Below are 18,220 nucleotides of genomic sequence, written 5' to 3'. Positions count from 1 at the left end.
TTATTTAATAAGTGAAGTTGAGCTTTTTCTTTCTAATTGTTTATTAAGCCATTTATATTTCTTCTTGTAATAAAACAGTTGCTTACATTTGGGAGACTTTTTTGAGGTGTTGAAACTGCATTTTTAAACTGTTAAAAAAGGTACTTCATTTATCGCTTTGGGTTTCCTTTGGCTTAGCTACCCAGGGCACATTGCTATTTAGTACTGTCCTGCATATCTCACAAGATGCTGTGTGCATCATGCAGATGGTGCCTACAGACTCTCGCTGAGAACTATAAAACGTTAAACACAGGAAAGATAGTATTATACATTTTACCTGCGATTGCATTTGTAAAGCAGTGAGACTGCATCTGTCAGCTCCTTCAGGTTTATGAAATCCCTTTTTTAAACGTTTTCAGAATTTTCCTTAAGTTCAGCTACAGTGCCAGGACTGACAGAATTAATGAGTATGAAGAAATATTCCACTGTTTCTAAAAGACAGAGTAAGCACAGAAGGTATTTTCATATGAGGTAAAACAAAGAGAATCATCTGCGATAAGCCTACATTTTCCCCAGTGTGATATTATTAAACATACTAGACACTAAATATAAGATGAAGACCACATAGCATGGATTCACATGCAGTCCATCTCCTTTCTAATAGTATCTGTGGTCAAACGTAGTCGAGTTGTGGGAGTCAGGGCCATTATATAATAAGATCAATTCAAGTCCTGGAGAATAAATGACAGGGTAGAGTTGGTGTTTCAAGCTATGTTTGCACAGCACAGTTCACACGAAAGAGGCCTGAAAAATCAATAACAGTGCACTAATAAATATGCTTTTAAAAAATGTGAATGAACTTAATGTGAAAGCATAAAAAATCAATCATATAAATGATAGCTTGATGTAAGGAATATTATGCTTCAGCCAAAATGCAAAACACATTAAATTGCCTTATTGTTAAAGATGAGCAGAGTTCTGCCTTTATTCAGAATTAATGTCAAATTTAATTGGTTTTTTCTTTATGTTGCTGGGCACAATTAGACATGGCACCCTCTTAATGTTGTCAAGGTTTTTTCCTTAACAAAATATTTTATGCTTGTGCAAAATAGAGAGTTGGTTAGGATGATAACAGGCCCTTGATATAAATGCTATACTGACAAGACTTTCAATCCCAGTCAATCAATCAATCAAAATTAATTAAACTCAGGTAAATGCTGGTATGCTCAACACTTTAACCCATTCCTTTACTTGAAATGCTTATGGCCAAAGACAGATAACCCTCCTCTTAAGAAACATAAAAACCAGAGGAGAGAATTGACAAGCTGAGGGACAAATTAATGAATTAGCATTATCAACTATTAGGTGAACGCATGTTGATTACTGAAGAGGAATTTCGTATTTTGACCTCAACAGGATTTGTAGCTACTTCCCATAAAATTGTTCTTCTTAAAGTAGATGCAGCTAGGTTAGGATCTTAGTGGAGGAAAATCTATAAACATGTAATTTCACAAAACATTAGAAATCTCTGTCAAATGAGACATATTTAATGAAATTAAATTTTAGAATCTTTGAGGGAATAGTTATATTCACAAAATCTTACTATATGTAATTTGACTTTGTTATTATTTTTACTGGACAGTTTCAATTTAGAATCTGTAGATGTTTCCATAATTATTATTGTTGTTGTTTAGACACTAAGTCCTATCTGATTCTTTTGTGACCACATGGACTCTATCTAGCCCATCAGACTCTGTCCGTGGGATTTCCCAGGCAGGAATGCTGGAGTGGGTGACCATTCCTTTTTCAGGGGATTTTCCGCACCCAGGGATCAAACCTGCATCTCCTACATTGGCAGGTGGGTTCTTTACCACTGAGACACCAGAAAAGCCTGTTTCCATAATACTTACTTTAATTTTTCCTGAGATTGATAAATGTCACGATCATTATTTTAGGAGTGAAACCTGTGGAGAACTATGGTTTACCCAAGAGTATCTTGTGATTGGATGAAATATATAGTTTTACTACACTATCATGTATTATTTATATAGCCAAAATACTCATGAGAGATCTGGTACAAGTTCTATTTTGAGGGCCACCACAGGTCAAATGGTAGTACAGGTTGCATCTGGACTTAAGCAAGTATTAATGCTATAATTGATTAGTGATGTCTGCTGTGGATGCAGGGATGGTCGAAAACAGCACAGCAAAGCCCCAAAGAGAAAGCATATAGTAATGGAGACAGAACTGGACTCTGAGTCAAAAGCCCTTGATTGAAGTCAAATTCTGGTCTCAACTTCTCTTAACAAATAATTAAAGACAAATCATATATTTTCATGTTTACAAAAAAGAGGTATAGTCAACACTGGACATTTGAGAAATTCAAAAGATTACTGAAGGAATTCTTCAGGAACTTTAAAAGAAAACCACTTTGTTGTGTCTGAGACTGTTATCTTAGAAGGCATGGGTTGTTATACATTGTAAGTACTCAATAACTGGGATTTGTTGAATCACATTTAAATTTGACCCACTATAGACAGTGTCAACTACAACTTTGTCATATACTTTCTTTTACTTTTTGGTCATTGTATTATGATAAAAGAAAGTCCTTTTTTGACTCTAAATCACCATTCATGTCAACCATGTTAGATAATCTTTCAGAAACCATTAACGAAATTTCAGTGGAAAAAAATTCAGAATTAATTTATTTAAATGCAAAAGAACACCTTTGAAAACTGATAAAATAAATTTTAATTTATTCTGACATGAGTGGCAGCCAGACTGACTTTTAATAATATTAGTAAATAAAACAAAATAAAATCAAAACACCATTGAAAAGGTATTAATGTTACCTCATTAGCATTCTTTTTTTTTTTTTTAGCATTCTTTATTATTGGTATTTCTGAACTGTCTTCAGAAAGATACTCCAAAAGCCCTGTTCCTTTAGTACTTAGCTTTTTTGTTTGTTTGTTTTTAATGACAGGAATGAAAATATACATGCAAGGCTGAAAGTGCTTAGAATTGCCTTTTAAAAGTAGTCAGCATTTAAAATAAAAAAAACAGAACATTGGTGGGCTGTTTGTTTCAAATTTAACTTTAGAGCAAACTGAATAGGTTAGGATCCTAAAAATTTCTATATAAATTTATCCAAAATATTTTTTTAAATTATTGTCAAGAAGCACTGCACCTTAATGTGTTTTTCCTGAACAAATGTTCCTCTGTTCAACCAGACTGTGTGGCATTTGCTCATATTCAACAACTGTGGAAATTTGGAACAAGGTTTCTTCCTAAAAAAAAAAAAGTCTAATTCCTTTGCTATGTGCCAGGCACAATTCACGTACAAGTTAATAGGAAATACTGTGTGTAATAATTTTATTATTTGACCTGACAATGATACTGAACATGCCTAAGTTCTTTAAACTTATGTGTTACTGTTTGATTCTGAAATCTAGCAGCCAGCAGCCACTGGGTGGTAAACTGTGACTCCAGTATTCGTTCTGGCTCAAGCTCTATAATGAAACTTTTACTTGGGCAGCTTGGAACATGGGCTTTTATGCTAATCCAGTATTATGGAATCTGTATGAAGCATTTTTGCCATCCATTCCTTGTACAGGTGAAATGAAACATATTTTAAATGTGGTTTGACAAATAACTAGTTTTGATTATTTTCATTACACTATTCAGGCAAATAAAAATAGTACTACTATTGGAATTTCATATCCTCAGAAACAATTATGAGCAAGAACACATTCTGATTCTATATAACAAGCCTGTCTTTAAATAGTCTTTTTAAGGGCAAGATCAAAATAGTGATTTAATGTTTACTAGTACTAGGCATATTTCCATTAAAGCCAGAGTAAAAAAAATCTACATTCAGATTTCATATAACATTTATATAAACCATTGTTTGCCAAAGGTTCGATCAACATTTACCATCCAGAAAAACACATTGGCACAGGCATAGTATTAAGTGGCATATATGCCCATGGTCACACAACATGTGACACCATAGATAAGCACCAGAGTGTCCAGAAAACAAGTTGCCTTATTTAATAACTGATTAATCAAAACTCTTAAAAGTTAGATGGGCCGTTCTGTGCCCTCTCTTCCAACCTTTCATCTTGTCAGAAAATCCTCAAAAAAATGCGGAGTCACTTCCTGAATTTTTCCAGTTCCATGACATAAATAAAGCACAATAGCCATTATATTATCAGGGTACGCTGCAACAACAAGAAAGCATTCCTCAGTCTAATAAATTCCAATTAATAGTCAGCGCTTTAAAATGTATCTATTTTTCAAGAATGAAAATGTATGACTTGTAGAAATTTGAAGATGAGGTTTATGCTAATGTGGAGGTTTACGACCAAGAGTGGTGATTTGGCTGCCTGAAAGTCTCAAATGGTGACATTTACTTTTCTGTACTCTCCCCAGCCCAGAGTCCGGTTTTCAGTTTTGCAGGCTCAGAAACTCGATCTCACTAGTGTCTCAGAGTAGACTAGACCTTAGTACAAGGATTCAAGTTAACTAAGCTCACAAGAGCTAATGTATAAGACCGGAATGCCAAATTATCATATCAAAACGAAGAGCCTAATTGTGAATTGCAGTGCATACTTTTTTTCCAGTTCCAGCAGCTATTTACCTATAGATAGACAGTGCTAGGATGGACAAGCCCAATAGTTGCTTTTCATACTCACATTTCTGTTGCTACCTAGGAGTCCAGGAATTCTTCTTGAAATATGCTTAAGGGATAGAATAACTCAAAAGTCAGTAAGACTATATGTTGATTTTACAGTTTGATTTTCAGAGTTCAATTTTACATCCAAGTTTCTGGAATGGAAAAGTTTAAAGATTATCACTGGCCCTCACACACTGCTGACATACCCTATTACTTCAGTGGATTTTATTCTTTCTGATATCTAGTAATCTAAGATACTCTCTGGAGCAGATATCACTATTTTCAGGTAATGCCAGGTATTTAAATGAAGTTGCTTAGTCATGTCCGACTCTTTGTGACCCCATGGACTGTAGCCTACCAGGCTCCTCCATCCATGGAATTTTCCAAGTAAGAGTACTGGAGTGGGTTGCCACCTCCTTCTCCAGGGGATCTTCCCAACCCAGGGATCAAACCCAGTCTCCCGCGTTGCAGGCAGACTCCTTACCATCTGAGCCACCAGGTATTTAAGGTAATGCCTTAAACATTAAAGAAAATGAAACTCAATATCTACCAGGCATTTCTTTATTTTACAAAGACAAGAATTTTTCTTATAAAAATGAATGTATAAGAACATTGTATTTTCCCGTATTTTTTCCTGGTAATTTTTTTATTTTGCAAGTTACATTCTTCTTCACTGTGATACTGTCTAATTCTGTACATTTTCTTTTTGTAATTTAAGAATTACTTTAGAGTTTTCTTTTTTAAATTATCACTTGTAAATTATTTCAGTAATAAAAGTTTTACTTGGAAACAATACTACTACTTATTCTATATTAGGATATGTTCTTTTTGGACCAGTTCTAAATTTCACATAACACTAAGAATATAAGAAACAACCTCATTTATGATGAACAAATTAACCAAAAGACAGACTTCTATGCATCCTCAGAGGCCCATCTCAAATATCACTTCCCCTATGAGAGCTACTTGAGTGTTTTATTTTATTTTATTTTTTAATTTTTTTTTTTTTTTATATTGTAGTGGTTTTTGCCATACATTGATATGAATCAGCCATGGATTTACATACTTGGGTGTTTTAATAGCGTCCCCACTGTATTCTGTTCTCCTCTCACTTTATCATAGATTTAACCTCACCAGTTGTCTATGTTTTATCCACGGAGGCATCCTTCGGGCTCATTTTGTGCTTCTCGTTGAGTTGATGCTCAATAAATCACTGATAAATGAATGTGAGTCACATGCATTTCTGTTAGTATATATATGCTTGTAGAAAATGACATCTTCGAGTCTATCCCTTTCAAAATTAAAACTGAAAACTGAAACATTTAGGAAGATGGTCTTATACTAAAGTGGATATCTTAATTGGGACTCCTAAAAATGAGTTGATCAATGAGTTTGACAAAGTTTTCAGAACAGGAGAGAATCAAGATTAATTGGTTCCAATTAAGGACAGAAATTTATATTTAAAAATGATATTAAAAAACTAGCCAGAAGATTAAAATAAAATAATAGTCCTCATTTTTTGCAGCCAGCAATACTGATTTATTTCATGCTAAGTAATGATTATATGCCAAGGCATTTTAAAAAAGCTTTTCTTGTTTTTTTCTTAAAGGATAATTTTGTGCCCAAATTCAGAGAGTACCTTTTGTACTTCTAATTCAATATTAAAGTATTTTATATCTGCTTTTGTCACATGATTATAACATAAACCTAATGAAACGCAGGTAGTGGTGTAACTCTGTTTAAAGAAGGATGCTTCTTCAGACAGTCATATGGAAAATTTAAAAAATATAATTTAAAGTCAACTTGTTGCGATATTCACTGGAAGAAAAGCTTTACTATGAGATAAAATCTATGTAACAATTTTCTTTAAGCATTCCATATCTTTCATATTCCAGATCTTTCATATATGTACCAGGATATTGGGTTCACATGAATACAAGGTAATAAGCAGGATAGTAACAAAAAACATAATTCAGTGATCAACCAGATTATTTGCCATTCTTTTTCTGTCTGTAAATCCACGAAATTTGAGAAATATAACCCAGGACCACAAGATGTGACAACTAATCACAAACACAAAAAATGACACCAATAAATACCCTTTTGAGTTAGATAATTTACAAAGTCAGCATATCCAGCTAGTTAATAAAATATTTACTATGCAAAGGGAAACACGCTTAAGTCGAAGCCAATTACATATGTTCTTTCATAAGAACATGTTTTTGAACAAGTTTTTAGTTGCATGTTTTGGCAAAAGGTAACATGTTTATATTGACCTTTGTAAGAATATGCCTAAACCAAGAACATCCCAGTGTAACTTTAAAACAAAATTAAGATACTATTGTAATGATTATCATAAAGTAAATTCTATTTCTAGTAGTTACAAAATAAGCACTAACCAAGAAAAATGCATGTTACATTTAGTATAAAATACTGTACTTGCTAAAAGTTATTTTTAAATGTTTTAAATGCTTACTTTTGCAAGGTATTATACACTGTAGGTAAAATATACACTGAATATTATTTTTAACTCCCCACTAACCATTAATGAAATTGCACTTATTATGCAGACAACAAGTCTAGGACTTGAAATATTGATGGCCACATAGATGTATTATTTTAAAGGTGAATAGAGCAGGCCAAAATTCTAAGTGGCTTGCAATTCAACATAATAATTTTGTGACACTGTGATCACAATATTTTCTCTCATAAGAACCCACTCCCCAATGCCATTAGTTAACCACATGATTATAATATTTAGTTTGATTCTCTATAAATGCCATTATAACACCTGTGGTTTCCCTCATTAAAAATTGAAATGGATGGGGTCAGAGGTTGAAAGGGCAGCATATGCGCTATGAAAGAGCTAGTTAACATAGCTATTATATTGGTGCACTGGTAAATCTCTTTTCTATTCATCAGATGATTAGTTCAATCAATATTTATTCCTCTATGCTCCCTTTGTCTTGTGCTACAAAGGAGACATCCTTCAAATTCATAGCATAAGCCTTGCTATCTATGAATTTGTTGCTTAATTTGAGAGGGAAAATTTTATTTATTTGGCAGTCCTAAATTCTTTGATTCCTTTTCCCTCTAATTGTCATTAGGTAGTATAATGGAGTTTTGTGTAGATTATTTATAAATAAATGCTATTAACAGTTTCTTTTTTATGCGACTGAAGTAACACATGTATTCATGTCTTCTTTTTAAATGCTCTGAAAAGTTGTTTCTGTTTCTCTAAATATGTTTGAATTTGGAAGTCTGGATTGTGAAAGCAAAGATAAGAATGATTTTCTCTCTCAAATATTCATTCTTCTTGTCTGAGTGGGTGGTTATAGGCACATACATATACATATTGTGTATCAGTGTGTATCAACAGACGCCTCCAAAGACTGCTATTATCTGCTAGGGATTCTGTTAAGTCAGAGATTCTATTCAAAGTAAGATAAATATTTGCAAGAAGCTGTAATTGGAAGATGATTACAAAATTACAGGAATAATACTTTATGTGTAGAGTGCTCACTTTATCAAAGGTCATTATTCATTACATTAAAAAAGATTTATTTCATTGGTCTACTTAATTTCTGTCCCTTATTATCTAAGAATGGGAGGAATAGTGAAACTACAGCTAAGATTTAAAAAGCCTTATATTAATTATTAAGTAAAATGTCCATCCTTAATATTAACTTTTCTGCATATTTTAACATCACAATAAAATGTTTTGTTAATGTCAATTACATAAAATTAATGCAATATAATATAAAGCCTTTTTTGTCTTTATTGAATAGACACAGAAATGATTTAGTCTTCAGAAATTCTCATCATAATACTAGAATGATAAAAATATATATAATTTAAGTCATCTCAATCACTAATAACTTTTGCACTAATAACATATGTATTCATAACTTCAATTTGTTTTAATCAGGCCAAAATTTGATGGCCTTAACTTTGGCATTAATTCTTGAATTTCTTCATGTAATTATCTGCAAGGCTTAGATTTCTCCAAGGGACAGTGGCATTGATGTTATTGTTCACAATTTAAAACCTCGTTTCATTTATAAATTTTTAGAACACCAGCATATATAGAATTTTAAAACTTGATAATCTACTAGAATAATTTTTAACTCTATATTAATTGGATGCTATAACATGTACTTTAAGTAAGAGGTATATTATGCATTGCAATGAAAAAAATCTAGCAAATGCATTGTGATTCACACTTTTACTTTTTAAGACTATATAATGAAAAGTATAAAAACCACACATAAAGCTGAAAAAAAAGTTTTACTCATCTTTTACGTAGGAAAATTTCCTGTATTGAACCATTTAAAAATCCTGGTGATAATTCTGTATATGTTACTTTTAGAAAAAGAAGTATATATTATTATACAGTTGGAATGCCATATTCATGAAGACCAACCCTGAAGCTTAATATTTTCTTGGTGTTGAAAAATTTTTGTTGCTGTAAAATTAAGTTTCATGAGTATGAAGCATTTAAATTTAAAATACAATGTATTTGCATTACATATACACATGAATAGTTGCTTTTAAGGTTGTAAATAGTTTAGTATCTAACAAATTGTTACCAAAATAAGTAAATGTGGACATTTCTTTTGAGTATAAAATAGAGGTGTTTTTTTGTTAAGGTAAAATGTCACATAAACCACTTTAATAATGATGTGAGAAATCCTTCAAGGGTTTTATAAACAGTATAGCAAATTATACTGTTGTCGATGGAAAATCCAGGACTTGTGAGTTTCAAATGAATGCTACAAGGGAGTTTTAATCTTGTGTCCCCCATGTTTATAAAGCCCGCTGCTTAAAGTTCTCCCTTTCTATTTCCATCCTGCTTTCCAGTTTCTGATTATCTGAAAATATAGAAAAGTTAAAAGCCTTAAAGGTACTAATATGTACCCCAGAAGTCCAGGATGTCAAGCACCTCTACGTCAAAATACTTGTTATAAATTCACTCAGGATGTTGGGGGTGGGGGAAGGAGAGAGTCCCAAGATGTAACCACCTAAGAAAAAAAATTTTTTTTTCTGGTGAAATATGTTTTCAACAATACTTGAAATATAGCTTTAGGATTTTTCTTTGAACTGTTTGAATGTTTGCTTTTCTTGGATTATAAAGACAGTTTACTAATAATTATTTAATGAACAATTGCTAATGGCTACTGACAGAGATGTCCTTCCAGCAATGTTTTTTTAATTGTAGGAAGTGGAATGTTGGTTAGAAATATTTAATTGGAATTTCTGGAAGAAATTAAGATCTAGAACAAGTCTAGGAAATTTAAAGGCCTGGCCAGCAGGACATTCAGAGCTCCAGACTTCCCAAGGGTTGCAATACTTCTGAGAGCAAGCTGCTTTTTTCTAAAGTTAGCAGTTTATAAAAATTAACTACCTGAAAATAATAGCTGAAAGCCAGACTTTAGAAATGCCAAACCCTATTCTTGCTTATAGCAAGCGTAAAACCAGATTTCTAATCCCAGGGAGCCACAATCACCTATTGATTGCCACGACATCTGTGCCCCTGTTTTTGGAAGCAGGGTTTTCTGCGGAGGCAGGGCTGCAAAATCCGACCATTTCAGTGCCCCTGTGTAATAAACAGCTGGTAGGCTTCCCAGCGAGGAGTCTTGAAATCCACACCTCGGCTCACTTGTTTCTCACCTATGGTCCGACCCAATTAAAAGTCCTCCCTTCCGCATTCAGAAGTTACCCTTTTCTGTAAAGCAATCTAGGACGCAGCATCTCTAGATCTCATGTAGTAGGTACCCTCTAGCAGACAAAGGGTGAAAGCCTTTGTGTGCCACCAAATACAATCTTCTCCGCCCCAGGCCAGCCTAGAGTAAGCCTCAGCGCTGGGGACAGGACTCGGTTCACCCGTGGGGTAGGACAATGACCTAAAGATCAGAGCCTCTTAACCCCTTTCTTACCCCAGAGCTTCCCTCGGGATAAAGTCTCTTAACTCTCCTAGACTGGCGGGGGCGGGGGCGGGGGCGGGGTGGAAGCTGGGGGTCAGAGTGGGTTTGCTGCGTAGGTCCCTAAGGCGGTCACTCGATCGATCATGGACCAAGTTTGCATCGCGCCAAATGCCCCGACTCAGTAGAGTTGCCAAATGCAAATCGTGGAGAGGAGGCTGAGGCACAGACAGGGACGACCGGGGGATAGAGGACGCGTGTGTGCGCGCGCGTGTCTGGGCGTGCGCGTGTGTGGTGTGTTTGGGCAAAGGGAGTGGGCAGACTGGAAAGCTGAGTTCGAAAACCGCCCCCTCCCCCAAGGAGCCCGGGCACAAGAGAAAGTTGATTCGTTTCCGCTGTCGCTTGTCAAGTTCAGACTCAGGTTCAGCCTGTGACTCCCACAAGACTTCTGAGTAGCTTGGCCCCTTCTCAGTCCTTAAAACAATCAGCGCTGTTAACGTGGGAGGGTACAGTCTGTAGGAAATGCGCAGAGATGACAGGGGAGGGACAGTACAGTGTAACCCAAGGAGAGTCCAGGAGGTAGAGAGGGCTTCAACACATTTTAAGGTTGATTTTTCTCCAGCACATACCCCCGGCCCCTTGAGAGCCGTCTTAAGTTAGAAGCCTCTGGGACTAGGGGTGGGAAGGTGGGCTTCCACTGCTTTCTCAAGGTGAGCAGGAGACAGCACCTTCAAACTTCCTGTGTCCCCCAAGTGGGCACCTTGGCGAATCTGGACCGTCACTGGCAAACGCTCCTTCAGGAGTAGGGCGATCAAGCTGCAGCCTACTTTGTCCCACACCGTTTTCTACAATTTAGGGGACAGTGAGTGGCTTTTGCACCCCAGGTCCTAGTGCCCTGTTGGAGCTGAGGGGGGTTGTAGTTTCAGGCCTTCATTCAGAATATAAGAACCTAGCCATGGGAGGAATATTGATTGGAAGAACTCACTGCCCCAGAGAGGAGCAGGGGAAACTGAAAGGAGAGAGGTTGGTGGTGAGACAGGACAGAAAAAGAAAAACAAAGACTAGGATGTCTCTTACTTAAAGGTTCTGCACTCTCCAATTACCTACGTATAGGTTCTTGAAAGAATCTGGCTAGTGAAACCCCCGACCAGGACACTAAACTGGAACCAGCTCGCATTCAACGGCCCCCACTACCTGTGTGTGGGTCATTCAAGACCACGTCACCAGGATGTCCCTGCCCCTTAGCTTCAGCTACCTCCCTGTCACCCACCTCCTTGGACGGCCTCTCTGTTCCTCTTCTTTCCTTCTCCTGCCACGTCCCAGCGCCTAGCTGGCTAAAAACTCAGTTTCTGCCTTAGCGTCCAGGTTCGGGGTTCACTTCCAGCGGAGCAGGGGGGACCATGCCCGCTGCCCCCTCCCTACGCTCCTAAAGAGGTGTTGGAAGTGTGGGTGAGAGGTGAACACAGGCGAGTGGAAGGTGATGAGTATTTGTAGCCCAACTCTCCCAAGTTCTTCTTGGCTAGTCCACCTGTCGCGTGGGATCAGGGATGCAGGAAGGTCTGGAACCGGCCGTTTCCAACTTTCTGTTGCCGGGGCCCAGAGAGACAGGCGAAGCAGAGAGGAGAGCTTCCCCACCCCCCGCCACCGCCCCGTCGCAAAGAAGGCAGAATGCCTAGGAGGAAAACCCGGGGTGGGGGTGTGGGGCGGGTGCTCAGAGGCTTGCACTTATCCCCATGGCACGCGGGCACCCGGCCCGCTCTCCGAGAAAAGAGTTAGCCAAGCCGAAAGTGGAGGAAAGTGGGTCTGGGCACAGCGGGCAGGAAACCTGAACGTCCCGGCACCGAAGGGGACAAGACAAAGTGATCCCTAAAGCAGGTCAGGACATCCTTCCCGGGAGCCCAAAGTGCAGCCGGAGCAGGTGTTCTCCCCTGTCCCACGTGCGTCACCCCACAGCCGCCATCTCGTCCAGGGGACGTGCCACAGCAGTCGCTGCCGTGGGTCCTTGCCCAAGCTTCACCCTGCACCGCCTCCCGCAGCGGCCCTTTGACCAAGGAGCCTTCCCCGCTGCGGGCAGCGCGGGCTTTTATCCTGTGGAACTTTCTCCGCAAAACTTTTTCAGGATGGTGCTCGCCCTTGGGCGGCGCAGGCTCGGGCACGCGGACCTGGCCAGGGTCCGAGGGACGCGCGCAGGGGACGATCCCGGAATCTGTGTCCAGCCCCACGACACTGCTCCCTCTGCCTACCACTCCTACGAAGGGACACGTCGGCTGACTTGGACGCTGGGGGCCTCGGAACCTGGAGTGTGTGGATCCGTCCCGACGCCTGCCCATGCGCCCGGTGAGCCCAACCCGGCCGGCGACCGCCGCGCACTCGGTGCGGCTAGCGGCTTCTGCCCAGAGGCATCCTTATCCCGTCTCTCCCTCCAACCGGCGCTACAATCCGCACCCGAGAGTGACACCCCAAAACGGTACAGTACAACTCAAGGACTGGGAGGAAGCAACTAGAGTCGTCCCACTCTCCCCAAAGCGCCCTTCCGCGTCCCTCCGGAACTCCCGGGAGGCATCAACACCTTCCCACAACTTTCTACGCCCAGGCCGTTTGCAGCCCACCTGCGAAGGCGAACTCAGGAACTGCGCCCCGCCAACCTCTTTCCTCTTCGGCTGGGTGCGCCTCCCCACCCCCCAGCCCCCATTTACCATCTGGCTTGAGTTGGCCGGACCGGGGAGACACGGCGGGCTCGCTTACCTCGCATGGTGTAGCCGCTCTCCCGCTCCGCGTAGTCATGAAGGTGCTCGCAGCCCGAACCCGGAGAGCCCGAAAATCCCGCTCAGCACGAGTGACGAAGGTAGCCGGTGAAGAACTGCTCTGCCGAGAAAACCATCCCTTTAGGTGGACGCCGTGGCCGGAGGGTGACGTTTGCCGCCGCCGCCGCCGCTGCTGTGTTAACAGTTTTGATGATGGTGGTGGTGGTGACTGTTTTGATGGTTGTTTGGTTGTTTGTTTTCAGGAAGGGTGAAAAAAAAAAAAAAAATGTGCGTGCTGGCTGGCTGGCTGGTGCCTGGGTTTTGTTTTGCTATTTTCTTTTTTCTTTCTCTTCAGGGCGCTTGCTTTTTAAAAACCGCCACCGCCTCCGGCTCAGAAGATTTCTTTTGTGATCACTTGGACTGAGGAGGAGGAGGAAGGGCAGCAGCAGGAGCAGGAGTTGGTGGTGGTTTTGTTAGTTACAAAGAAGAGGGAGAAGGAGCAAGGGGAAAAAAAGGAAACAGAAAAGGAAGAAAGGCGGTGTGGATGGCAGAGCATGTGCGTTTTCACATGACATCTGTGCCTGTTAGCGGATCCACAATGTGAATTTTCACTGTTCAGTTACAGGGAGGAAGGGAGCGAGAGAGAAAGAGAGAGGAGAGAGATGGAGAGAGAGAGAGTCGAGAAGGGGCTTATACGCGAGGGCGGGTTTGGCTGGGACTTCCAGGCCCCGCCTCCTGTCAGCGCCGCCGCCAATCAGCGCCCGGCATCTCTTGGCAGGGCTGGGACCACGGGAGACCGGCTTGAAGGCGAGGGGAGAGGAGGGGGTTAGGACGCTGGAGCCTAGGGCGGCCGGGGCTGGAACTGGGCAGTAGAGACTGTCCCATCTGGGTGGAGGAGGAGGAGAAGGGCCGATAGACGGGGGCAGATCTGCAGGTGACATTCACTTCCCACTCCAGGAGGAGGGAGGGGGGTACTGACTAATCCTCATAGTCCTTGGAGGGGAGAGACTCGGGGCTCTCTGGGTCCCAGGTTGCTTCCCTCTCTTGCAAAACCTGTGAACCCCGGATTGTTAGTTTTGAATTTATGGCTGACCTTCGCAGAGTCCATTTTCGGTAAACTCCGTGTGCCTGGCGGGGGTTTCCTAGGGCGGGACGCTTCAGTTTTAGTGCCAGAATCAACTTTCATCACTTAGAGCACAACTCAAATGCAATCCCATGCAAGTAGCCGTCCTCTTCCTTTAACACCATCTTTTACACGCTTCCTGCCTCAGTCCTAAATAAATAAATAAACAAACAAACAAGACAATGAGATCTCTTCTGCCTTTTAAAATAATTTTACAAAATGTTCGTGCTTTCTTTCATCGAATAAATTGATTTTATTAGCATTTGTAGTTGCTATTTAACTAGCGTTGGGCCACAGGACTCAAGGATAAGAGCCCCAGGTGTGGCTACCTTAAGTGATGCAAGGTAAAAGGTTGATGCTACAAGGTATGACTGTGTGGTCCTACTGGTGAAGGTGCAGGGCTTTAGGTGGGAGGAACTGATTATTCTAGTTACTACTAGAAGACGTTTGTCTAGAAGGGTCTGACACTTATAAACGTAGGTAGGTGTTGTATTCCTTCAGTAAAAATTGTCCTCTATGACCACTTATTTGTATTGTGGTAAAAATCTGTTATTAGAAAAGAACAGAAAACTGTTCATTTTCTTTTTTTTTGATTTGTGTTGGAGTAGTTTCAGGTGAAGAACTGTTCCTTTTCAAGTTTTCTCCTCTTATTGGGCATATTAAACAGATGATCACATCTACTTCCCATAGTGAAACTGAAAGTCGCTCAGCCCTGTTGGACTCTTTGCGACCCCATGGACTGTACCATGGAATTCTCCAGGCCAGAATACTGGAGCAGGTAGCCATTCCCTTCTCCAGGGCATTTTCCCAGCCCAGGGATGGAACCCAGGTCTCTCGCATTGCAGGCAGGTTCTTTATCAGCTGAGCCACCTGGGAATTTCTTAAATACTTTGATTAATTGATCACTCCAAAAGACAGAGAGGTGAAAAAAATTTGCCTTATCTACTCAATTTTAAGGCATTAAGGCTTCTACTCTATAGCATACCTGTTGGCAAGAGCAGGTCACATCATTGTTTAGATATCTGAATAATTTGATTATTACTAGTATTTATTTATGTCATGTAACACAAAGTGCAATGTAGAATCTGGCAATTATTTAGTTAAATAAATCACCCTAGTCTGCCAAGTAGTCTCCCCCACTCCTTAAAATAAAAATGGATTACTTTCTGAATCTTCACTAGTGTTAAATTAACTCAGCCCTGCTGTATGCCCTTCCATTTGCAAGCCAATGTGTAATTTAGGAAAATTTTAGTATTAAGAGTGAAAGTTGATTGAGTCTTTAATTAAATGAAATGAACAAAAGGAAGTTACTGTTCAGAATAGTTATTCCCTTATAAATACCTTTCCCCTAGATTTGTAATTGACACAGTAGTTAATCTTTTAAGATAATATTTAAGGCTCCCTAGTTTTATCATTTTTAATCAAGTAAAATATATTCATCATAACTACATTAAAGCGGCACTAAGTTATGCCTAATTTAGTTGCTTCATTAAAAATTACTGAATATAAAATAGTCAAGAAACAAATTGTGACTGCATCATTTTAATTTTATGTGCTTTAAGCACAGACACAGGAATATTGAAAATTCCAAAGCCTTTGTAAATACCATAATTATTATTGTTGTCATTGTTTTAGATTCTATTTCTCATTAAAGAGGAATTTCAAAATTCAAGAATTTTAACTCTTTCATCTAGTCCTAAATTTCCAAACATTTATTGAATACTGAAATTTCTTTTGACTGCTATAGCATCTGTAATTATTTACAAAGATAATCAAAACATATATTAAAAATATTTTTTTCCTCCTCCTACATATTTTTATACATCTTTTGCTTTGTGGGTTAACAAGGCATTCTTTTGCTTAGAACTATATCACATATTTATTAGTTCTTCCTGAACACTTTTGAAAAGTTGTTAATTAGAAATAAAAACACTTATGTTAAATCATTTTTTCAAAACTATATGCATATTATGTATTTGGTAGTGCAAAAGTAACTTATTTTCTCTTTTAGAGTGGAGTAAATGTTCACAATTCATTATAATGTGGTGATCTGGGATATTCTGTATCTTCCTAAAAATTTAAAAATCTAGTTCTTGAGTATTTCTAGTAACTTTCAAATTGTTTCAAGTGAATGGAACCTGTTTATGTAAAATAAATATTCAGATTTAAATGAGAGAAATCACATTTTCCCAAGAAGTCACAAAAGACTTATGTATAATCTGTTTTTGTAACCTATCTGCCAGCAAATATCCGTATTTCAAGTGGCATAGTAATATAGTAATATAATATCCTTGATCACATGAAGTTCTGTGTCAATAATTTTACTTGAGTGATTATGGAACTGCCTAGATTTCTATAAGCTTTAAACTTTACTTTTGGCTCTGGGCCTGAAGGATGTTCCTAGTTGATAGCTAAATTTTGATGAATTTAAGTGATAATCACTAAGTCACATAGATGGTACTCAATCTCAAGAAGTGATATAATTTCATTCAGGTTGCCTGCTTACCTGCTTGTCCACATATCACCACCCCGTAAGGTTTAGCTGTATGCCCATGGAGAAATAAAGATGTGAAATATCCTGATAGACTCGAAGGTTTAATATGAGCCAGCCAGTTAGGGTGACCATGGCCTTTAGTGTTACAGTATTTCAATCCTAAAGTGCTCAAACCCAAATTGAAAGGAATGGTTTACTATATTCTGACCAGGTCAGTCTATATATATAGAGAGAGACTACTTTAAATCACTGTGAATATTGGGGGGATATTGGCAACAATGATAATGATACTACACTTAGAATGACTGAAAGACTGGATGTTTTTAGCCTCGTTTAGGCAAGCTGTGTGGCTGTGAGTTGAAAAAGAGGTATAAAGCTGCCTTTAAATATTGGAAAAGCCAGAAAAAAATATAAGAATTTTTAATGTTTCAACCTATTAAAAATGGAAAAGGTGAAGTATTGAGTTCCGTGTTGCTGAAGGAATTTGAGAAAAGACTGAATGAGACTGGTTAAAAATGCTCAACTATACAGACGTCTGTACTAGGCTAAAAATTGATTGTCCCCATTATCTCCAGTTTATTCCGTAACTCTTAAGTACATTCACAGGAAGGCAGCAACCTCCACCCCAGTACCTGCAGCAGAGCTGTGCTTCCTACTGGGAATGTAGGCTTCTTGAGAGCAGGGGCCAGAATTTCCCTGGGGTTTGGAAGAGCTGCTAGTACTTTATATATACATATATGCACATTTGATTTTTATATTTGGCTGTGCTGGGGTCTTCATTGTGGCACAGGCTTTTCGCTAGTTGCGGTGAGCAGGGGCTGCTCTCCAGTTGCAGCGCCTGGGCTTCCATTGCGATGGGTTCTGTTGTGGTGCATGGGCTCCAGCTGTTCTGCAGCATGTGGGATCTTCCTGGACCAGGGATTGAATTTGTCTCCTGCATTGGCAGGCAGACTCTTAACCACTGGACATCCAGGGAAATCCTCCTGGTACTTTATGGGGGATTTTTTTCCCCCTGCTGTGCGGTGCTCAGTCGTATGTATCTGACTCTTTGTGACTCCATGGTCTGTAGCCCATTGGGTTCTGCTGTTCATGGAATTTTCCAGGCAAGAATACTGGAGCAGGTTGCCATTTCCCACTCCAGGGGGTCTTCCTGACCCAGGGATCGAAGCCCCGTGTCCTGCATTGGCAGGTGGATTCTTTACCATTGCACCATCTGGGAAACCCTTTATAGGTGCTTGGTAATTATTGGTTGAATGAATCCTTTTTATTCTTTTTCCATTGGAT

General features: G+C 39.3%; 1 protein-coding gene across 1 annotated transcript in view; it reads right to left on the bottom strand.

Moving 5' to 3' along the window:
- The window catches only part of RORB (RAR related orphan receptor B), a 197,025-nt gene extending 183,567 nt beyond the window's left edge, over positions 1–13,458 (bottom strand). The window contains exon 1 of the mRNA XM_061132259.1: positions 13,321–13,458. Within this exon, the coding sequence (XP_060988242.1) occupies positions 13,321–13,327 (7 nt within the window). The 5' untranslated portion in view covers positions 13,328–13,458. The remainder of the gene's footprint in view (positions 1–13,320) is intronic.
- Positions 13,459–18,220: the final 4,762 nt, after the last annotated feature.

Source organism: Dama dama, chromosome 29, assembly GCF_033118175.1.
Source record: "Dama dama isolate Ldn47 chromosome 29, ASM3311817v1, whole genome shotgun sequence".
In the NCBI taxonomy this organism is placed as follows: domain Eukaryota; kingdom Metazoa; phylum Chordata; class Mammalia; order Artiodactyla; family Cervidae; genus Dama; species Dama dama.
Note: the sequence above shows the minus strand (reverse complement) of the source record. Positions and strands in the feature narration are given on the sequence as shown.